This window comes from Gaeumannomyces tritici, assembly GCF_000145635.1.
Source record: "Gaeumannomyces tritici R3-111a-1 unplaced genomic scaffold supercont2.2, whole genome shotgun sequence".
NCBI classification, from domain to species: domain Eukaryota; kingdom Fungi; phylum Ascomycota; class Sordariomycetes; order Magnaporthales; family Magnaporthaceae; genus Gaeumannomyces; species Gaeumannomyces tritici.
In genome coordinates this window covers 3,125,793-3,146,995 of record NW_008804546.1, presented here as the reverse complement: position 1 = coordinate 3,146,995, position 21,203 = coordinate 3,125,793, and the positions used below count along the sequence as shown (strand labels likewise).

The 21,203-nt window shown below is 59.1% G+C and overlaps 10 protein-coding genes and 1 non-coding gene across 11 annotated transcripts; 8 read left to right on the top strand and 3 right to left on the bottom strand.

Moving 5' to 3' along the window:
- Nucleotides 1–1,352, top strand: GGTG_03622 (hypothetical protein). Its single transcript, XM_009221403.1, has 2 exons — nt 1–624; nt 708–1,352. The coding sequence occupies exons 1-2, from the start codon at nt 173–175 to the stop codon at nt 1,252–1,254; spliced, it is 999 nt and encodes a 332-aa protein (XP_009219667.1). The 5' UTR covers nt 1–172; the 3' UTR covers nt 1,255–1,352.
- GGTG_03621 (hypothetical protein) lies at nt 1,346–4,704 on the bottom strand. Its single transcript, XM_009221402.1, has 2 exons — nt 2,603–4,704; nt 1,346–2,534 (listed from the first exon to the last, which is right to left on the bottom strand). The coding sequence occupies exons 1-2, from the start codon at nt 4,225–4,227 to the stop codon at nt 1,463–1,465; spliced, it is 2,697 nt and encodes an 898-aa protein (XP_009219666.1). The 5' UTR covers nt 4,228–4,704; the 3' UTR covers nt 1,346–1,462.
- Nucleotides 4,705–4,906: 202 nt separating this feature from the next.
- Nucleotides 4,907–6,668, top strand: GGTG_03620 (hypothetical protein; the record flags this gene model as incomplete). Its single annotated transcript, XM_009221401.1, has 6 exons — nt 4,907–4,913; nt 5,023–5,339; nt 5,547–5,693; nt 5,771–5,876; nt 5,958–6,045; nt 6,260–6,668. 6 exons carry the CDS (start codon nt 4,907–4,909, stop codon nt 6,666–6,668), a joined length of 1,074 nt encoding a protein of 357 aa, XP_009219665.1.
- An 874-nt stretch (nt 6,669–7,542) lies between these two features.
- GGTG_03619 (hypothetical protein) lies at nt 7,543–7,812 on the top strand (the record flags this gene model as incomplete). The annotated part of the gene is made up of 1 exon (XM_009221400.1): nt 7,543–7,812. The coding sequence occupies one exon, from the start codon at nt 7,543–7,545 to the stop codon at nt 7,810–7,812; it is 270 nt and encodes an 89-aa protein (XP_009219664.1).
- A 72-nt stretch (nt 7,813–7,884) lies between these two features.
- Nucleotides 7,885–11,191, top strand: GGTG_03618 (hypothetical protein). The gene is made up of 2 exons (XM_009221399.1): nt 7,885–9,277; nt 9,343–11,191. The coding sequence occupies exons 1-2, from the start codon at nt 8,158–8,160 to the stop codon at nt 10,986–10,988; spliced, it is 2,766 nt and encodes a 921-aa protein (XP_009219663.1). The 5' UTR covers nt 7,885–8,157; the 3' UTR covers nt 10,989–11,191.
- Nucleotides 11,192–11,401: 210 nt separating this feature from the next.
- GGTG_03617 (hypothetical protein) lies at nt 11,402–12,271 on the top strand (the record flags this gene model as incomplete). The annotated part of the gene is made up of 2 exons (XM_009221398.1): nt 11,402–11,781; nt 11,830–12,271. 2 exons carry the CDS (start codon nt 11,402–11,404, stop codon nt 12,269–12,271), a joined length of 822 nt encoding a protein of 273 aa, XP_009219662.1.
- A 101-nt stretch (nt 12,272–12,372) lies between these two features.
- Nucleotides 12,373–12,747, bottom strand: GGTG_03616 (hypothetical protein; the record flags this gene model as incomplete). Its single annotated transcript, XM_009221397.1, has 1 exon — nt 12,373–12,747. The coding sequence occupies one exon, from the start codon at nt 12,745–12,747 to the stop codon at nt 12,373–12,375; it is 375 nt and encodes a 124-aa protein (XP_009219661.1).
- Nucleotides 12,748–13,975: 1,228 nt separating this feature from the next.
- On the top strand, nt 13,976–14,047 carry GGTG_20063. Its single transcript has one exon. It is a non-coding gene; the product is annotated as a tRNA-Arg (tRNA).
- A 1,062-nt stretch (nt 14,048–15,109) lies between these two features.
- GGTG_03615 (beta-lactamase) lies at nt 15,110–17,158 on the top strand (the record flags this gene model as incomplete). The annotated part of the gene is made up of 4 exons (XM_009221396.1): nt 15,110–15,680; nt 15,752–15,874; nt 15,958–16,228; nt 16,330–17,158. 4 exons carry the CDS (start codon nt 15,110–15,112, stop codon nt 17,156–17,158), a joined length of 1,794 nt encoding a protein of 597 aa, XP_009219660.1.
- Nucleotides 17,159–17,558: 400 nt separating this feature from the next.
- GGTG_03614 (monooxygenase) lies at nt 17,559–19,507 on the top strand. Its single transcript, XM_009221395.1, has one exon. The coding sequence runs from the start codon at nt 17,699–17,701 to the stop codon at nt 19,265–19,267; it is 1,569 nt and encodes a 522-aa protein (XP_009219659.1). The 5' UTR covers nt 17,559–17,698; the 3' UTR covers nt 19,268–19,507.
- On the bottom strand, nt 19,389–20,817 carry GGTG_03613 (hypothetical protein). Its single transcript, XM_009221394.1, has 2 exons — nt 20,006–20,817; nt 19,389–19,922 (listed from the first exon to the last, which is right to left on the bottom strand). Exons 1-2 carry the CDS (start codon nt 20,642–20,644, stop codon nt 19,638–19,640), a joined length of 924 nt encoding a protein of 307 aa, XP_009219658.1. The 5' UTR covers nt 20,645–20,817; the 3' UTR covers nt 19,389–19,637.
- Between the last annotated feature and the right edge of the window lie 386 nt (nt 20,818–21,203).

Below are 21,203 nucleotides of genomic sequence, written 5' to 3'. Positions count from 1 at the left end.
AGTCGCATCATGATCAACATGAACGGAGAGGCTAGCTGGATGTAGTTTATTTCTTTGAGGTACAATCTGCCTACTAGGCATCGTGGCATCATATATTTTCCTGTCCTCAAAGCCGCCCATCCATTTCCCTTTTGACAGTAGACCAGTTTCCGTACCCATCACACATCCAAAAATGGCGCCACACCACGACGACAAGACCCCGGCGCCGGCAGAGGGCGCCAAGGCCGAGTACCTGGCCCAGCTGCCGTCGCAGAACGTGGCGCCGCTGTGGACCGTCATGTCGGCCATGGTGCCGCCGCGGCCGAACCCCAAGGCCGTCGTGGCCAAGTGGTCGTACCCGGAGCTGCTGCCGCTGCTGCTGCGGAGCGGCGAGCTGGTCGACACGGAGGAGGCGGAGCGCCGCGTGCTCATGCTCGTCAACCCGGCCATGCGCGCCCCGCACACCACCGACACCATCTACGCCGGCCTGCAGCTCATCCTGCCGGGCGAGACGGCCCGCGCCCACCGCCACACGGCCTCGGCCCTGCGCTTCATCGTCCAGGGCGACCGGGGCTTCACCGCCGTCGGCGGGAGGAAGATCACCATGGAGAAGGGGGACGTCATCCTGACGCCGAGCTGGGAGTGGTGAGTGGAGCCATTGTTTGTGAACCTCCTCTACGCACTCTGCAAAACGCTAAGCCTCGGTTTTTTATAACAACTTAAAAAAGGCACGACCACGGCCACGACGGCGACGGCCCCATGATCTGGCTCGACGGGCTCGACCTACCCCTGTTCCAGTCCTTCCCCACCAACTTTGCCGAGATATACGACTCGCCGCGCTACCCGAGCGAGCACTTCCACGACGAGGTCGACATCCGCATCCCCTGGACGACCGCGCGGGCCGCCCTAGACGGCCAGGAGGACACCTGGGCCACGTTCCGCTACACGCGCAGGCCCGGCGGCGCGGGCGCCGAGCCCGTCGAGATCTCGAGGACGCTGGGCGCGCAGGCCGAGCGGGTCGACGCGGGCGCCGCCAGCGCGCCCGTCAGGGAGACGTGCTCGTTCGTGTACCATGTCTACGAGGGCACGGGCAGCAGCGCCCTGCGCCTGCCTGACGGCACGGAGGAGGTTGTCAAGTGGGGGCCCGGCGACACCTTTGCCGTCCCGGCCTGGACCGAGAGGGTGCACCGGGCCGACGGGGGCGTGCGGTGTTACCTGTTTGCGGTGAATGATTTGCCCATGCTCAAGGCGCTGGGTATGTACAAAAAGGAGTAGGGATTGGGGATATCACTGCTGTATATTATCATAACAAGACCAAAGGATTATTCACATGCTATGTATTATCATGGCAAGACCAAAGGATTATTCACATGCTGTGTATTATTATGCAAAGGATTATTTACATGCTGTGTATTATCATGGCAAGACCAAAAGATTATTCACATGCTATGTGGGCTTTGAGGAGCAGACTACATGTCTCTAATTATAACATCGCTGTGTCACCGTCGGTGACGCCATCGACCCTGGCTGGCCCTTGGTCAAAACCGCCCGGCTGGTTGTGCAGCCAGTCCATGTTTCCGGCAGGCCAGCAGAGGTCGAGCAGGAAGTCGTCTGCTGCCGTCCCTGTATGGTGGCCCGCCGCGGGTCCCAAGGCACCAGAGCCTTCGAAGGCGGCGTTGGCCAGGGCCTGCCACGTGGTCGGCGTGATGGTGCCGCTCCCGTTCGCGCGAGCGCTTGGTCGGGTGACCATGGCCGAGGGCAGCGGATGCGTCGACGCTTCTGCCGCGGCGGCGTCTGTCTCGGGGACTGTAGCCGCGATTTCGGGGCTCCGATCTGCGGCCACGTCGCACTGGGTCGAGCGCTGGTCGTAGATGGCGCGCAGGATCCAGAGGCACCGCCTAGCGAACGTACTGCCGGACTGCTGGTATAGCGAGAGGGCCTTGACGCAGGTAGACCAGGACGCCTGTAAAAGGCTCTCGGGATTTCCCTCGGGATCTCCGTGGGCGCCAGGGGCGCCAGGGGCAGCCTCGAGGTGGCAAAAAACCAGCCTGAGGTTCGGCGTCAGAAGAACGGCAAGGACCACCGTCCCAGCCGTGTAGAGATAGAAGATGGCGTACCACCAAGGCAGCGTCGCTCTGGCGTCCTTCCCCTCATCAATCCCGTTCCAGACCAGGGTGATCAGCTCGCGGGCGGCCGAGACGCAGGAGCTGACGCACGCCTTGACAACGCCACGTTGGAACTCGGTTGCCTTTCCAGCGGCATCGGCCTGGAGAAAGGCGCCCGATGAAAGGTCGACTGTTGTCGGCCGGAAGAGAAGAATTCGAAGGTGGAGATACCTTCCATGAAGCGTCACGGCCTGTTTTGCAAATGGCGAGCCGGATTCCGCCGAGGCGCCACCATTATATCTATCACTAGAATAAACTCGAAGGTGGATGGGCAGACTCGCGCGCCAGCGAGACAGGCTGAAGTCTATTTCGTGGAGGCGCTGAAGATCTTGGATGTTGATTCCTTCGGGGCCGGCCCGCCGAAGGTCAATGTGTGGGACATAAAACTGTCTATTTCAAGGTCAGCAATTTCCGTCATCTTGGGAGGTGCGAGGAGAGACAGAAGAGCGCTTGCATACTCTAGAACCGTCATAAGTATCTCGGTCAGATGCAACGTGTAGACGTAAAACTCCAGTCGCGATTTCCGCGCAGGGGAAATGTTGGGCTGAATCGAGCCGCTGCCTGGCGTTGTCTGGAGGAGCTCGTCGTCCACTGGTAGGGGCAAGGGAACAACCGTCTTCCAAGCGACCATGGACGGCCTGCCCAGGATCATGCTGGCGACCCTATCCATCATAATGCATCCCCACCATGTCCGTCGCCGCTCCTCCCGCGCAACTTGGCTCTCCCTGGGATGGTCCTCGCTGACGCCTATTCCCTGAGCAGCACGGATCGCTGTGCCGATGGCGACCCAGCATCCGTTGACTAGATCCGTCGTCTGCAGGTACTGGGCGGTTAGGATGTGGGCCTGGACAAGCTGCATCGAACAGCCGTGGTCCACGGAAGACTGTGTGAGGAGGGCCCGGGAGCGCTCGTAGAAGATGTGGGCACTTCTTTTGGACGAAGGCCCTGGCTCCAGTTTCGAGCCGGCCGAGCAGCCCAGCGCTAGCATTATGTTGAGTCGGGCGTGAGCGGTGCGTATTGTGTGGACTGTATCGTCTCCCGACGACTCTTGGTCACCCCAGATCCTCTCGTACCACCCCATGAAAGATCCCTTGTGCAGCACTGGGAATAGTGGATGGATCGACTCCCAGTACTTGTTGAGGTGCGTATCAGCCACCCAGCGTGGCGGTAATATCAGCTCGTCCATCAGCGCCTCGAGCGCCTCCCGGTCTCTCTTTAGCCTACGGCGCTCTCGTGGAGCAGCCGCTCCGTACGGTACTGAAGTCCCGCCCTCCGAGGGACTCGCTCCGTTGGCGTCTTCTGACGCAATGCTGGACATGCCCCCATGTCTCCTAGACGACTCGCGAACCTCGCGGACAAACGCTGCTGCGCTAGATCGGCCCAAGAAAACGGCCCGGTCAGACTCGGTGGGCGTGCTCTCGGTTGCTCCCATAGCGCTTCCGGGTTCCGGCGACCCTAGGCCTTCGCGGCCTGGCGCGGGGCCGTTGCCATTGCTTGTCGGCTCTTGCCGGCCCAGACGCTGCATATGTATCAACTGCGAAGCCGCCATGTGCTGGTCAATGGGCGACGCTACCACGACGTGACCGGCACCAGCTCCAATAGGAACAGGCGTGGAAGCATTGTTGGCCAGTGGAGCCCCGTCGTAATGCCGGACCGTGCATGTCTGCCGTGGCGACGCCTGGTGTGGGGGGTGGTGGTTTGACCCGCCAAAGTGGTACGGCAGCGGCGTTGGCCCGTCCAGGCCCCGAGCCGCCCGCTCCAGTTCTTGGATGCGCTCCTCGAGCGACCGGACGTATAGCGGGCTGATTTCAGCCGTCTGCTGGTCCGAGACGTCGACGAATATGCACTGCTCCGGGCTCAGGCGCTTCCTGAAGCAGGCGCCGCACACAGGCCGCGCCCCGTCGCAGCGAACCTTGCGGTCTCGACACTCCTGGCAGGCGAGCCGGGTCTTGCGGCGCTTTGTCGGAGGCGGTCCGTCGCCGGCAGTAGGGGTCTCGGTCGCCGCGGCGATGTCTGCGTGAGAGCTGCCCCCATCGCCGGCTTCCTCAGAGGCCGGCCTGGCGTCGTCGTCGCCGGCCTCCATGTATCGTTGGCTGTGTGTCTGTGCCGGCAAGGCGCTCTGGTCAACTGCAGATCCCCAGGCTCACTCGGGGAACATGGAGGTATGCTGGGTCTTTGCAGGATGAAAACGCGGGGAGACGAACCGCACCTTCCGAGCTGTCGGGGGCAGAGGCCATGTGGAGGTGGGAAATAAGTGGGTGCACCCGAGTCATGTCCTGTTCAGCTTTGAGCTTTGGGCCACCTTGATTCCCAGGACGGAGTAGTCGTAGGGAACTGCGGTGCTAGTGGGCTTCATGTTCTCCATGAGGCAGATTCGCGTTGCCCTGCCCAGGATGTTGGGCTTCTTTTCCAACCGGGCTTCGGAGACCGAGGTTGTAGGCTTGTTAGGTTCGTTGGTATTTAGGACGCGTCGTCGTCTTGATCATCCAGTTCTGCCCCGTCTTGGGCACCTTCGCCAGCCCACCCCCTCGACAAGGCAGTTCGCACTTTTGTCGTCCTGCAACACAGCGCCTTTTAAAAGCAAGGAAAGACTCGGGTGCCGCTGGCAGATCGGTTGCCCGCCATGCTGGGGTTCATGCGTGACCGAAACGTGATGCTCACAACCCATGTAAGCCTCAACATGCTGATTGCCGCCTTCGCGCTCGGCGTCAGTGTCTTTGCGTATGGGGTTTGAGGGCGGTGTTGTGAACACAATCCAAGCCATGCCGAGTACGTATGCGTCATCCCAAACACTGCCTTATGGACAGGCTGCCGTAGAAATAGGGGCTGGAAGCCAAAGAGCGACAACGATGCTAACAACCAGGGCTCTCCCACGCAGAGTTTGTCGAGCAGTTTGGCGAGCTAAGCCCCGAGACCGGAAAATACGTCCTCTCCCCCGATCGTCTGGCGTACCTCAACTCGCTGCCCCTCATCACATACGCCTTTGGCGTTGTGCTCTCGAGCCGGCTTAGCGAGCGGTTCGGCCGACGGCTCGTGTTTCTCCTCATGAACTCCATCTGCGCTACCGGTGCCGCTGTTTCCTACACATCCACGACCTATGGCCAGATCCTGGCCGGCCGCATGGTTCTGCAGGTCCACATCGGAATGAAGGCAGCTCTTGTTCCCATCTTCATGGGAGAGCTAGCTCCCGCAGCGGTTCGCGGTGCCTTCGTCGGGAGCTTCACCTTCTCCCACATTTTTGCCAACTTCATATCATCCATCATCACAAACTTCACCAGCAAGTAACCAGACCACAGCTCTTGGAAGATCCCACTTGTGTGCATCTTTATATTCCCGGCCCTGGCCTTGTTGATGTCGGTCTTCCTTCCAGAGTCGCCTCGCTGGCTACTACGGAAGGGACAGAACGAGAAGGCGGCCGAGATGCTGTCGTATATCAACGGACTGAAGGAGGGTTTCGTGGTCGAGGACCAGATCAAGCTCCTTGGTGAGGCTCTGGACGGCTCCGTGGAGCAGGGAAAGTGGGGCGACATGCTCAAGGGTACCAACAAGGTAAGAACTCTGCTCGTGCTTGGAACTGTCTGGCCACGTTCACTAATTGCTGACTTGAGCTCCTTGTCTTCCAACAGAAACGCACCATCACGGCATGTATCGCCGCTGCTTCTTCCATGCTTACGGGGATGAGCTTTGCCGCAAACTACGGTGCCATTTTCCTCGCTCAGGTGAATGTTCTGGGTAAGTTGCCAATGCGCGAAAAGGCCGCCCCAGGCCCATCGCTTCATACCCTAGTCTTCATCCATGTGCTGACCTCTTTAGACCCATTCATGATCACCATGGCGAAGCGGGCCGTTCTCCTTCTTGGTCCCATCACGGTCATGGCCTGCATTGATAGGTTGGGCCGACGGTCAACATTTCTGTTCCTCGGCACCGGCTCAGCCGTGTCACTGCTTGTAATGGGATCTCTGGGCAGCGTCGGATCCCAGACGACAGGCCTTAAGAAAGCCATCGTAGCCATGTCAATCGTCTTTCCTTTTTGCTATATCGGATCCTTTGGCGCCATGCACGTCTTGGTGCCCCGCCACATACCCCTGAGTTGCAAAACTAACACGTGCACGCAGCATGCAAATCGTGCCCTCGGAGATCTCGCACATCAGCCTGCGCGACAAGACATCCATGGTGTACTGGATCGTGTCGGACGTGTGCAACTTCATCGCAACCTTTACGCTCCTATACCTGCTGCAGGCCCCGTATGCGAATCTGGGTGCCAAAGTCGGCTTCATCTACGCCGCCACGTCCATCGGGTTTCTGGTCTGGGCGTTCCTGTGCTACCACGATCTGACCGGCAGATCTTTGGAAGAGGTGGACGAGATGTTTGAGGCCGGCGTCCCCGCCTGGCGGTCCAAATCGTGGGTATCGACCAGCAAAATGGCGCAGCTCACGGCGATGGAGAATTCAAAAGGGGGTGTTATCTTGGATGAGAAGAAGGCTCTGGACGTGGAGGACGTCACATATGTGGAGAGGAAATGAGTGTGACCAAATCGGCGGCGAGTTTGCCTCGTGGGTGTCACACACGCAAACGCATGCACTACGCTACGCTCGCAGTCCAGATTTTCGGCCGAGTGTCTACCATATATCCATGGATCCTGAAGAGTTTGTCACACCCAAGACAAATTCACCACCTGTGGTGCTTGTTTGGAAGTCAGGCAGCATGTGGGAAGTCCCCCGCCGAGACGGGAAGAGAGAAAATCCTACGATGGATCCAGGGTCCAATATCATGCAGCTCTAAATGAGCACACTCCTTCCAACCGATGGGGGCAGGACAAAAAGTTAGGTGTGTGGGGAAAGCTGACAGGCAGAAGCGTCGCATCGGTTGTCATTTTATCCGCATCAGACCATCATGAAGACATTGCGCCAACAGCACTAAGCACATGCCCCATCGGGAGGTTTGGTGTGTGCGGGGTTTTGTGCTGAACGAAAGGTCCCGAAGATCGGAAAGAAGGAAACTCGAGAGAGGGTGGGTCGTGCGGGCGCCGAGCAAGAAAGCAAGTACCACGCCCACGCCAGCGCCTTCGATAGGTCGTCTGGGCAGTTCATTCAAAAGTCATGGCGCAGACATGACCCATCACCACGTTCTTGCGCGTCGCACGTTTCCTTCGCGTCTTGCCATTTTGCCGGGATTGCATCTGGTGGGTGGCCACTGGCCAGGGTCTGCGCCAACATCGAGCTAGCCTCCCCGCACCTGCAATACCCCTGGTGAGCTTACGCAAAGTAGATTAAATCCCAAGCGTCCTGCAACTCTGATTGGCAGCCAGTTGCGCAGGTACTCTGCCCTACAGCCGCTTTAGGTCTAGGCGGCATGTTGCCCAGTTTGGTGGATGTGGTGGCCTTGGGATCGTATCCGATGCCCCTCGTCGGCGGTTTTGCGTCAGCGGCGAGGACATGCACCATCCCCATCATGGGCCAGCATAGGGCGAGCCAAGCGTTGGGCGTCGGCAAGGGCCAGCTGACAACCTGCTGCGACTCTGGCAGCCAAGCGCGAATTACTGTCACCGACGAGGCGCCGAACTTACCCGCTATGGGTTCAGCTGTCGATACGACGCTGCGCATGGACGAGAGCAGCCAGAGAGGCTCCCTCGCTTCATGTCCTGTGCCAAGAGCATCCCCTTTCTAATTTTACGGCATGGTTGGGCTAAGCCAGACTAGCTCGGCTGATCCCTCACCTGCGGCGCCCCGGCCAACGTCCACCTGCCCCCTTGGCAGAGCCGTCGTACTATTGCGTGCTGCCGTGCAGGCACAGGCCCTACTTTAAAATGACGAGGTCCCCTCCTCCCCGGCCTGCCTGCCAGGCACGTCCATGATCGTCGTCGTCTGCCCGATATTCGTTCGTCGAAGACCTCTCCTGGGATAGTGTAAGGGCGTGCCGCCATCCTGGCCAACCGCCTTTCCATCCTGTCCATTCGTTCCGGCGCTTAAACGAGAAAGGATTATCCTCGCATCACCCATTCACTCCTTCAAGATGCGCAGTCTCTCATTCAACTCTTTCCTTGCCCTCTCCTCACTCCTCGGCCTGGGCCATGCCTTCAACGGCAACGCCACCGCTACCGCCGACGATGTCGTGACCCTGGTCACCAGGGTCACCATCACTACTTGCCCAATTCCTCCCACCCCTCCGCCGCCATGCTCCTCTGGGCCTTCGGAGCCGGCCTCTGACCTGACCAAGACCACCACTCGCACCACGAAGGCCACCACGGTCATTACCACCCGAAGGAGCCACAACACCTCCTCCACGTGGACCACCAGGATCCCTGGTACTGGGACCGGCACCGGCCCAACGCTCACCACGTCGGGCACCTGGGGCAACAGCACCACGCGCGTCACCAGCACCAGCTCCACCGTGTTGACCTCGTCTACCGGCACCAGCTTGACCACGTCGATCTCGTCTACCAGCACCAACTTGACCACATCAGCCTCCTCTTCAAGCACTAGCTCGACCGTATCGACCTCCTCCAGCACCGCCGTCAGCCCTCCTGCCTGCACGGATCATTGGCTCGCCAAGGTTGACCATCAGGGCCTTGCCCCTTATGTCCCAAGCCCGTCCACCTACAAGGTCTTTCGCAATGTCAAGGACTATGGTGCCAAGGGCGACGGCCAGTCGGATGACACCGAGGCCATCAACCGGGCCATCAGCGAGGGAGGTCGCTGCGGCCCTGGCAAGTGCCATGGAACCACCATCTCGCCGGCTGTCGTCTACTTCCCGCCCGGCACCTATATGGTGTCCAGCCCCATTATCGACTACTACTTCACGCAGATATACGGCAACCCCGACTGCATGCCCATCATCAAGGCCACAAGCAACTTCAACGGCGCCTGGGTTCTCGATGCCAACCAGTACCAGCCTGGTGGCGGCCTGGGCTGGGGCTCGACCAATGTCTTCTGGCGCCAAGTCCGCAACCTGGTTATCGACCTGACTGGCGTGTCGCCCTCAACTGGCCTGGTAGGCATCCACTGGCCCTCATCGCAGGCTACCAGCCTCCAGAACATCCTGATCAAGATGTCTACTGCAAGCAACACCCAGCAGTATGGCATGCTGATCGAGGAGGGAAGTGGCGGTTACATTGGCGACATGGTGTTCCAAGGTAAGATTTTGCCCGGTAAAGCTCCTCCACCTACCCCTGGATAAAATATTAACAACTTCAAACAGGCGGTCTTTATGGCATGCGTGTTGGTAACCAGCAATTCACCATGCGCAACCTGACGTTCGTCGGCGCCAAGACGGCCATCAGCCAGATCTGGGACTGGGGCTGGACCTACTCTGGTCTCACCATTCGTGACTGCGACGTCGGTCTCGACATGAGCAACGTTGAAGGGGGCAAGATCATGACCGCCTCCGTCGTCCTCATCGACTCCGAGATCGTCAACACGCGCGTCGGCATCATCACCGCCCGCCAGGCCTCGGGTAACAACCCCTCCCAGGGCAACACGCTCGCAGTCGAGAACGTTCGCCTGAGCAACGTCCAGACCGCGATCCAGGGGCCTGGAAGCTCCACCCTTCTTCCCGGCACCTCCGGCTCGACCACCATCGCCGGTTGGGGCCAGGGCAGCAGCTATGCCGAGAAGAGCGGCCCCACGGCCTTCCAGGGCAGCATCACCCCGTTCCCGCGCCCTGGGGGTCTCACCGCCGGCACCCACTTCTACGAGCGCTCGCGTCCCCAGTACTCCAACCTGCCCGCATCCCAGTTCCTCTCCGTCCGGTCCGCGGGCGCCAAGGGAGACGGCGTGACGGACGACACCGCCGCCATCAACAAGGTCATCGCCGAGGCCGCCGCGTCCGGAAAGGTCGTCTACTTTGACTACGGCATGTACGTCGTCACCTCGACCGTCAGCATCCCCGCCGGCTCCCGCATCACCGGCGAGGGCCTGCCCGTGATCCTGTCCGAGGGCGAGTTCTTCAACAGCATGGAGAGCCCCAATCCCGTGGTGCAGGTCGGCAAGCCCGGCGACAAGGGCGCGGCCGTCGAGTGGAGCGACATGGTGGTCAGCACCCGCGGCCAGCAAAAGGGCGCCGTCCTGATCGAGTGGAACCTGAACTCGGCGACGCCCTCGGGCATGTGGGACGTCCACACGCGCATCGGCGGCTTCAAGGGCTCCAACCTGCAGTCCGCGGAGTGCCTCAAGACGCCCGGGACCGCCATCAACCCCGGGAACCTGAACCAGAAGTGCATCGCCGCCTTCATGAGCATGCACATCACCAAGTCCGCCGGCAACCTCTACAACGAGAACTGCTGGCTCTGGGTGGCGGACCACGACGTCGAGGACGGCGCCAACAACGTCCAGATCACCATCTACGTCGGCCGCGGCCTGCTGGTCGAAAGCACGTCCGGAAACATCTGGCTCTGGGGCTCCGGCTCGGAGCACCACCAGCTGTATCAGTACCAGCTCGCGGGCACCAAGAACATCTTTGGCGGCCAGCTCCAGACCGAGACGGCCTACTACCAGCCCAACCCGGACGCCGTCATCCCCTTCCCCGCCGACGCGCGCTACCGCGACCCCGTCTTCGCGGCCGGCGAGAGCGGCTGGGGCCTGCGCGTCGTCGACAGCACGGACGTCCTCGTGTACGGCGCCGGGCTGTACTCCTTCTTCATCAACAACGACAACTCGTGCGCCGCCGAGGCGAGCGGGATCAAGTGCCAGTCGCGCCTGACGTCCATCGAGAGGAGCAAGCTGTACATGTACAACCTCAACACGGTCGGCGTCACCAACATGGTCACGCTCGACGGCACCGACGTCGCGTCCTTTGAGAACCAGAGGAACGGCTTCGTTAGCACCATTGGGAAGTACACGAGCTAAGGCGCGTAAATAGGGTGGCTATGGTGCGCGGTGTGTGAATATGCGGGGGGGTTTTCTGGATGGATATCAGATGATGTAATGTTTGGATTGGAAATGAAGGTTGCAGAATTCTAGCATAAACAAAGACTTTGACGCGTCGAGTTTTCTTTGACGTCCGTATAAATCTTACCTGTCAATCTTCTGACCCTGGGCTTTGTTTCTCCAGCACGTCAACTTTTCCAGCTCTACGGTACGAGATTCGCAGTCCTCGACCTGCCCTTTCCACAGAATCCACTCAAAGAAGTGCCTGCTATCAGCCAACGAGTCCTGAGGTACCTCTCACCAAGCGGATCAAGTCCATTTGCTCTGTTTTCGTCGATCAGCTGTGGTCGCATACCATCCGCCTCCCACCCACCTTCAACACCATCAGAGCCATGAGCTTCTTCGCCTTACCCCCAGAGATCAGGTCGATGATCTACCATGACCTTCTCGTGCACAACGGACACATCACCATCGTGGCAGTCGACCGGCCCCTGCGGCATTCGTCGGAGCCGCCGATCCTCTTCGTCGAAAACCCGATAAGGCTCCATCCCGCCATCCTCGGCACCAGCAAGCAGGTCCACGTAGAGGCCATCTCGACTCTGTATTCTCGCAATTCCTTCCGGTTCGCACCCCTTGAGCCGAGCTATGACCGCGGTGTCGACTCCGTGCCCGTCTTCCTGCAACGCATCGGGACGCAAGCAGCGGGTAGCATCCGGCGAGTGTGCATCGACTTCCCGACGGATTCCAACCTCGACAGGCTCGACCGGTTGCTGTAGGCCAGCACCGTGATCAGCACCGTCGAGTTCGAACTGCCATCTAGAGTAGATGAGCTCGGCAACCACGACAACAATCATTTCGCCGAGCACCTAGATCTGATCGAGGCACGGGTCGCAGGCTCCCCGTCGTTGAAATGCGTCAAGATCCACATCCGGCTGGTGAGCCGGCAACAAGACGCCCACAGCGGCGGCCAGCAGTGGGCAAGCCACAAGGATTCTCTGTTTCAGCAGATACACAGCCGTGGATGGACCGCCAACATCACCAGAGTTCCCAGCGTTGTGACCCGCCGTCATGGCACACTGCGGATCGGCAGCGCTGGCCTCCACTGGCACAACGAGTTGTGGCTGATGGTGAGTGGCATCGACGATCTTCAGAAGCTTGAAGAAGTCATATGGGACCTGGAAATGATGCGTATCAGATACATTCAACGCCGCCATCGCGTGCTTTCCCTCATTGCGATCATGAAGCGCAGTGCGGCTACCTAAGAGAGCCCATGGCCCAGTTCCCGCTGTGGAAAGGACACGGAAAATCGCCCAGCACCAGAGATAAAGCACGACGTGTGCTGCCCTGTCCTGTACTCCAGGTTCTAAGTTTGACATAGCAGAGCCTTGTCGAAAGCATCCGCAACGGTCGTTCCCAAAGAGATAGAGAAGTTGAAATGGCGATTTGGCAATGTTCCGGATGAAAGCTTGGCAAGTGCCTGGCTACTACGTGATAATACTTGCAATGGTGACATTTTTGGCTCAGTCCCTGATCCTCGCGTCAGATTTACTACGAAACTCCCAAATTCGACCAGCGTCACGACGCCATAGCCGGTGAGACCGCCCCTCTCCTCAAGGAAATTAGAGTCGAGGTCTCCAACGATGGAGATGGCAACGAGGAACCCAGCGCCAAGGAAATCTACGTTCAAAACCTCAGCCGGCAAAGGGTTTGCGCTGACTTTCATCCGCGCTCTTACCATGGCAGAAACCGACCACAACAACTGGAGGATGCTCATGACCTCCAACGCTCTCCGCGACATGGACCCAGAGGAGCTTTAGGATGTTATTTATCCCTGCTAAAGCCCAAAGCCTTAATCCCTGATTCCTCCGACCCGTGCCCCAACCGACTCGAAGAAGGTAACAGCCACGTCTCTAGCCTCCTTCTCGATGAACCCTCACTAATACGCAAGCTCCATGCTGATGATGCCTGACGAAGATATGGCCAATTTCTACATCAATGCCCGAGACATTCTTCCGAAGGTCATTGCTCACCCCAATTGGTGGATCGATTCCCTCTCGCTCACTTGCAAGATCGACCATGTTGTCTGAATCCTTGCCCAATACCCTCCACTAGTCTTGATAATGGCTCTGTTCGACCTCAGCTGCAATACCCCATAGTCACTCATCACCAGAACGAATGCTGTACTCTGCTGGGCGCGAATCTCTCGGCCCTCAAAATGCGCACCTTTACGGAATTTTGGCGTCCCAGTCCTTCCCAGCACTATATGGCCATGTGGCATACCCAACACCGTATTCCATCACCGCAGCAACAAGGCTTCCATCATTAGAATCGCTGATGGCAGGTCTCGTCTCTGGCCCCCTTTCCAGGGAGACCCTCCCGAAGGTTCCGAGCGCATTGTTATGTGGTCGGATCCTCCACCGCCTTTATGGGGTGATGCCAAAGCCCGGAACGGTGTCATGGTGACTTTGCCATGGGGGAAACCAATCGGCCAGCCGGTCGTGGACGGTTCTTGCAAGACCGCTTGGGTGAAAGACGTCACCGACTACATTGAGCGAGGCCCAGGGGCCCTGGAGGGTAGGGGAGGGGCAGACAGGAGAAATATCAGACGTCGAGCGAAGGTAGTTCATTACCAACAGTGACTAGGTATTTTTCGGTGTAAACCATCGAGACCTAGCGCAGTCTTTTTGAAACCCATCAGCTACAACGGAGGACGCCGATGAGAGCGCAGAAACTAACGGATATATATCACCAGTATTCCACTCCATTTAATTCCAACGTAACATAATCTGCATATTTTATCCTACAAATCCATTGCGTGATTGTCCCCAGATTCTTTTTGGAATCACCATCACCTGGGTTTTTGGATCCCCGTTTCTCCACCCAACGCTGAGGGGATCTCCACCCATTCCAGGGTGACTGGAATCGCAACCCCCCATGAGGAAGCCTCACGCTGACTTAGTCATCAGGGTCCAGTGGCCAAATGGCAAGGCGCTTGACTACGAATCAAGAGATTGCAGGTTCGATCCCTGCCTGGATCGTGATAATTCCTTTCTTTTTTATTTATTTATTTACGCGCGTCACCCGACAAGACATGTTTTGCTTTCCTTTTTCTGTCTTTCCCACGAAAGTACCACCCACCCTTTCGCGTTAGACACGACGTTGCCATTTGCAATATTTTCTTTTGTCCTCCGTTTGCTACGGGAGTACACCAATCACGGGTTAACAGGCAGCGCTGTCGGAAATGACTTGGGCATCACAGCCCAGTGTCCTCTCCTCACCTACTAGGTGCTCTTCTCATGGTTCCCACATACAATATCTGCACCCACCTAGCTACTATTAAAGACGTAGTGAGGGCTGCTCATGTATAGGGAGAAAAGGAATCGGATATGGGCAGCGTTAAAACAAGACCGAACAGTCAGAAAATAAGCCATGAGCAGCCGCATGCTATGAACGATGCTATCGGGGGCGGCACATAGACGATAAAATAGCCGGTATTAATTCACTCATCATTAGCCAGAACCCATCTCGTCCCAATCTGCATACCCTGAAGCTGTGGTCTAGATTCATCCGCCATCAAAAATAGCTTGCACCCGAGAGCCGAAAACAGCACTTGACTGTCCGCCCCCGTCATCTCGGATCTATCCTCCATAGCCGGGCGTGGAGGCCTGCCATATATCATACCAACCATGGGCCAGCTCACCCCTGCGCCTTAGATGCATTGCTATGTACCCGGGATCCGCACCATGCCCCCCGCCTGTCACTCCGTAGACGCCAGCGGTGCGGGGTGTCGTCGACATCTTCCCCTGCATGATGGGTTGCATGCAGCCGAGAGCAGGGAACGGATGCCCTGGACGGCGGAGGATATTGTGCATCGGATGAGTAGGTAGTTAATCTGTTCATATTTGCCCATTCGCTCGGACCTCCACATAGTAGCCGGCTCTTGCATGGCAAGTAGGTAGGCTGTCGCATCTAGGTCAGATAACAGTCAAGCCACAGGTACAAAAGTAGGATGCTTCACGTATACATTTATGGGCTGGACACCCATCAAGGGTGCACAGCAATTCTCTCCATCCGCTCGAAGGCAACTGGCAGCGGCGACCATGGTGTGGTCTACGGCGACGACGGCCTTTTTGGCTGGCACTCCTCTGGCGGCCCTGCTTCTGGGCCTCGCTTCTGGCGCGCCGCTTAACTGTCCCATCCATGGCCCGGCCTATCCCAAGCCACGCCGCTTGGCGGAGTGGCCGACCATGCAAGCCGCCTTCCAGACACTAAACGACAAATTTTCGGAGCAGGCTGCGGGCTCCGGGGGCACCGACACGTCCTTCTCGGTCGAGCTATGGGCCGCCGATGATCCTAGCGACAAGGCATCCTTCTCCTTTCACCACACTGCCCGGAACATGGCCAATATTAACTCCACGGGGGTCAAGAAAGTGGACGGAGACACGGTGTACAGGATCGGTAGCCTGACCAAGATATACACCATATTCACATGGCTTGTGGAGGCCGGCGACCGGCACTGGCGTCAGCCTATCATCGAGCTGGTACCGGAGCTCGCCGAGATCGCGGCTTCCAACGGTGATCGGGTGGAGACGGACCCGGTCATGACGGTGAATTGGAAAGAGATCACTGTGGGCGACCTGGCGGGGCAGCTTGCTGGTCTTGTTCGCGACTGTGAGTGCCGATCGGTCTTGCTCCTGTTCAGCCCGGGTACAGACAAACGGATTCTGATCGAAATGTTCTAGATGCACTGGTGGGTGAGGTCACGCAGCAGTTCAACAATGGAACGAGAGAGGCACTGGGATTCCCGCCCCTTCCGCCGGGGGATATACCGCCTTGCGGGGCGTACATCCTATGCAGTCGAAAGCGTGAGTGCGGCGAGACCCAAGGGTGCACCAGATGGAAACTTGGTGCCGCGAGGCTAACCGAGAGAGAGGGATATTCTCGACAGAGTTCTTTGCGGGTATGCGAAAGCTTCCCCCGCAGTATGGACCGTCGGCCGCGACTGTGTACTCGGATTCAGCATTCCAGATATTGGCGTACGCGCTCGAGGGAATCACGGGGAAGCCGTACAAAGACATGCTGAAGAGCTCTGTGCTACAGCCTCTGGGTCTGAATCGAACCTACCTCTTCAAGCCGGACGACGCCGTCGGAATTATACCAGCCAACGCAAGCAATGCTGGATCAACCAACTGGGCGTATAGCATTGGGGAGTCGGCGCCGTGGGTACACCCCGGTTTTCTTTCCTCTGGGCAGAGCATTGGGCCGGCGCCTGTGAAACGAATGTGCTGACCTAGCCTTGGGGGTACGGCAAACTGAATAGAACGGGGAACATGTACTCGTCACCATCGGACCTCTCGCGCACAGGGCGAGCGATCCTATCGTCGAAGCTCATGTCGCGAGCAACGACATCGCGGTGGCTGAAGCCGGCATCCATGACCTCGGAGCTGGTCGCGGCGGTAGGGTACCCGTGGGGGGTGCGGCGGATCGACATGTCGCGGTCTCCAAACTACAAGCGGGTGACGGACGCCTTCAACAAGGCCGGGCGGATCGGGTCGTACGCGGCGCTGCTGGCCATGCTGCCCGACTTCGATGCGGGCTTCAGCGTAATGCTGGCGGGCAACTCGCTAGTCGGCAACCCGACCTTCAACTGGGCCGACACCATGGGCGGGGTGCTGATCCCGGCGCTGGAGCGGACGGCGCGCGAACAGGCGCAGGCGACGTATGGCGGGCGGTACGCGGCGGTGGGAGGCGGCATCAACTCGAGCCTCGAGATCCGCACGTCGTTGGACCGGCTCGGGCTGGGCGTCTATGGCTGGGTCAGCAACGGGACCAACATGCAGACGGCGGCGCTGTTTGTGCAGAACGGGGCGGCGCCGTCGAACCCGAGCATCCGGCTGTACCCCTCCGGGCTTGAGTCGCCGCGGCCGGGCGGGGGCAGGAAGGTGGCGTTCAAGGCCGTGTTCGAGGACCTGAGCGGGCAGGCGACCAACCTCATGTTCACGACCGACTGCGGCACCTGGGTGTCGGCCACAAGCGTTGTGGTGGGCGATATACCATTGGACCAGTTTGCCTTCAACCTCGACGCCGACGGCAAGGTTGAGAGCGTCGAGCCGATGGCGTTGCGGATAGAGCTGGCCAAGGAGGCATGATTGGTGTCTGCTCTGGCAGCCGTCACAAGCGAAACCAGGCTGTCGGGACGGGAAGATCAGGGAGCACTTCTGGTCAATAATTGGAAAGTACGTCCAGGGTCTGGACCTTCCAGTCGAGCCGCGCTTTGTGGCGTCTTTTTAGCGGTCAAAATTTGTCTGACCCCAACACTTAACGTTTATCCCAACTTTTTGAGTGGGACTGCGCTCCCCTCTGGAACGGGCTAAAAACGAAGTGCGATGCCGCTCGCAGTCGCGCTCGCAATGCATGGTGCTAATTTCTGACTGCTCGAAGGCGTGATGGTCGCAGGATAAACCCACTTTGGGCCTTGCTTGCGAATTGTCCTTTGAATCCCCCTCGGTTTTGCCCCACCCATTCAAACCCCTTCGGATCGCTCATTGCTGTGCCTACATATTCTTGTTAACCCACATCTCTCCCCGAGTGTCACCAGTCGTCCGCAGAACTCTACTTAGGACCTCGTGTCCCCCACATCATCCAGCACAGCCCACTAAAAGTACGACTCGCCAGGGCCACCCACAAGCATGCCCACCCCAACTACCGACGGCGCTGGAGGCCCTGCGAGTGTGGAGGAGCTGGACGTGCTGATCATCGGCGCGGGTCTCTCCGGCGTCAACAGCGCATATCGCATCAGGGAGGCCTTTCCCGACGTCCGCTATGCCATCCTCGAGAGGCGCGAGGTGATGGGCGGCACCTGGAACTTCTGGAAGTACCCGGGTGTCCGCTCCGACAGCACTCTCGCCCTTTTTGGCATGCCATGGCACCCCTGGCCCCACGGCACCGACTTTGCCTCGGCCGAGCTAATCAATGAATACATCTCCGACGCCGCTGCCAGCCAGGGCATCGACAAGCACATCCGCTTTCGCCACGATGTGCAGGACGCCTCCTGGTCCAGCGAGGAGCAGCGTTGGACGCTGACGGTCAAGGTTCCCGCGCCCGGCGGTCAAGACACCATGCGCACCTTCAAGGCCTCGTGGATGATCATGTGCAGCGGCTATTACAACTACGACAGCCCTCGCAAATTCGAAATCCCCGGCCTCGACCATTTCGCCGGTCAGGTCGTCCACCCGCAGTTTTGGGACCCAGAAAAGGTCAACTACTGTGGCAAGCGTGTCGTCATTGTTGGCTCCGGCGCTACCGCCGTCACCCTCCTGCCCAGCCTGGCCAAGGAGGCGTCCCAGGTGACGATGCTCCAGCGCAGCCCGACCTACGTTATGGCCTTGCCCTCGCGTGACCGCTGGACAGCAAGGCTCCGGAGCTGGCTTGGCCAGGATATCGGTGGATACCTTGATTGGTGGCGTCGGATCTCGCTCGAGTTCCTCTTTGTCAAGTTCCTGCTGAGCTTCCCCAACGCTGGCCGCAAGGTGATCACGGACGAGGCGAAGCGGCTACTGCCCAAGGACTTCCCAGTCGACATCCATTTTAATCCAAGCTACAACCCGTTCCAACAGCGCTTGTGCTTCTGTCCTGATGCCGACTTTTTCAAGGCCTTGTCCAAGCCCAACTGCGAGGTCGTGACCGCCACCATCGAAACATGCGATACATACGGCATAAAGCTCCAACCAGGCCAGCAACCCAAAGGAGATCATAGCTACAAGCCACCTGCGCGCATCGACGCCGACATCATCGTCACCGCCACGGGGCTGCACATGCAGCTTCTCGGCGGCCGCGCGCCCATTATCGACGGCGTCCCGCACCCAATCAACGAGAGCTATGTCTGGCGTTCGTGCATGCTGGACGGTATCCCCAACGCCTGTGCTGTTATAGGGTACACCGCGGCGACTTGGACACCCGGCGCCGACGTCCACATCAAGACGGCGCTCAAGGTCATGAGGCATCAGCGCAAACTGGGCGCGACCTCGGTCGTTCCCTACATCGAGCCCTCTGAGAGGAAGAAGATGCCCAAACTCCCCGTCATGCCCAACAACTCGACGTACATCCTTGAGGGCAACGCCAGGATGCCCATGTCCGGGGGCAGGGACCCTTGGCGCAACGGGCAGAACTGGTGGGCGGATTCTTTCGCGCTTTTGTTCGGCAGTGTGACGAAGGGATTGCGCTACACCATTCCTGTTGCTAAGGAGAAATCAGTCTGATTTAAACCCTCTGGCTGACGGTATGCGCATTCAACGTTTTCGTCCAATTACGTTCTTTACTTCGAGTTGGTCGCCTTTCTGAATCACGGCACCAGCCAGTGTTCTCTTCATCCATCACCAAAATGAATACAGTCAATCATGCAGCATGAGGGCGATGTTTCAAGCAAGTGTGTTAATAACGAGAGCAGAGTCACCACAATCAAGCAGTGCGTGCTTTTTATATCCAACTAGAAACTCCTACATACATGAACAATACGTTGATCACAGATGCGATCATATGCTAATGAGAACCCACAGGGAAACATTGACACTCCCATCATTACATCAACAAGTTAGGCACCTCCTTGTGTCTGACCTAACGTTTAATCACTCAAGGGAAGTCGTTGCGGGCCTTGATGATGGCGTTGATGAGGGTTGCGCCGTGCGAAGCAATGGCACGAACACCCCTGACGGCGCCGACGTGGACTCCGTACTGGTAGGAGCCGTCGGCCTCGTTCAGCCAGACGGGGCCGCCCGAGTTACCGCCAAAGGTGTCGGCGTAGTGCTCCAGAGCGCCGCCCTCGCTGCTGCCGCACCCAGTCGTCTTCTTGACCCTGAAGCCGTTATGCGAGTACGGGTGCTGGCCGCTGGCCTGCTTGTCCTGGCCGTAGCCGTACTGTGGTGGGATGTCATGTTAGCCTCTTATCTCGGGGCATGTTGTCATTGAGGAACAAGGGGAGAGTGGGAGGGGGCGCTTACGTTCCACCAGTTGAGGGCGGCGTTGGACATGGCGTCGGTCATGTAGCGGAACCCAAGGAAGCCGTAGTTGGGCTTGGTACTGATGATGAGGATCGCCCAGTCGTTCTTCCAGCCGCAGCCATCGTTGTCCGCGTTTTCCCCAGGCACGTGGATGGTGTGGCTGACGTCGAAGCCGCCCAGGCGCTCCGAGTTGTAGTAGGCCGGTTGGAACCTGTACGAGGCGCCTGACGTGAGGCAGTGGCGGGCCATCATGACGACGCGGGCGCCGACGAGCGAGCCCGAGCACCACGACGACGAGCTGGCCGTGTTGATGCGGACGCGGCCCATGGCGCGGAAGGGGTAGGCGGTGCTGGTCTGCAGGACGCGCTCGTCGACGCCGATCTGGCGCGCCCCGAGGAGGGCCGCGCCCGCGTCGGCCGACGGGGCCGCCTCGGTCGCGTTGCCGCCGCCGTCGAGGACCTCCTGCACCGACCAGGTCACGTCCTCGGGCAGCAGCATCCGCTCGTTGGAGTTGTCGACGGCGATGGGCTCGGGCAGCGAGAAGGTGACGTCGCCGAGGTCCTGGCGCGGGGCCACGGCGGCGGCGCCCGCGCAGGCGGCGAGCGCCGCGGACGAGACGAGCAGGGACGTGAGCTGCATGGTGGAAAAGACTGCTGCTTCCGGGCTGGCTTGGGGAGAGTGGGGACCCTGGGGGGAGGAGTGAAGGTGGAAGATGGAGGCTTGAGAGACTGGTGCTTCCTGCTGAGACGAGTTCTCTTCACTGAGCTCCGGGAGGAAAGACGGCGCTTTTATAACATTGCGTATGATCCAGCTCACGACAAAGATGCTGCGATGACTGCCTAGCAGTCGGGGCCGCCCATCGCGCCGTATTCGGAAATGGCAAGGGAGCAAGACAAACGCATACTCACCAACCAGAACCAACTGATGGTCCTTGGCACGATACTTGGCCGAGTGAGGCTATTCCGCCCTCTGGACAGGGGGGCCCGTCGTCCCATAACCGCAGCTCTATCGCCAAGACGCCCCTCCGCTTACACAGACGCTTGCAGGATGGGCAAGATTGGAGTCTAGAATCGATAGTTCCTCGATGCCTCTGCAGCCAAGTCTGCGGGCGCAGCCAATCGCCGGCGGGCCGCACCCCGAATCGGTCGACCGCTAGGGGCTCCGAACGCGGGGCTGAAGGCGCCAGGGCCGCGATAGG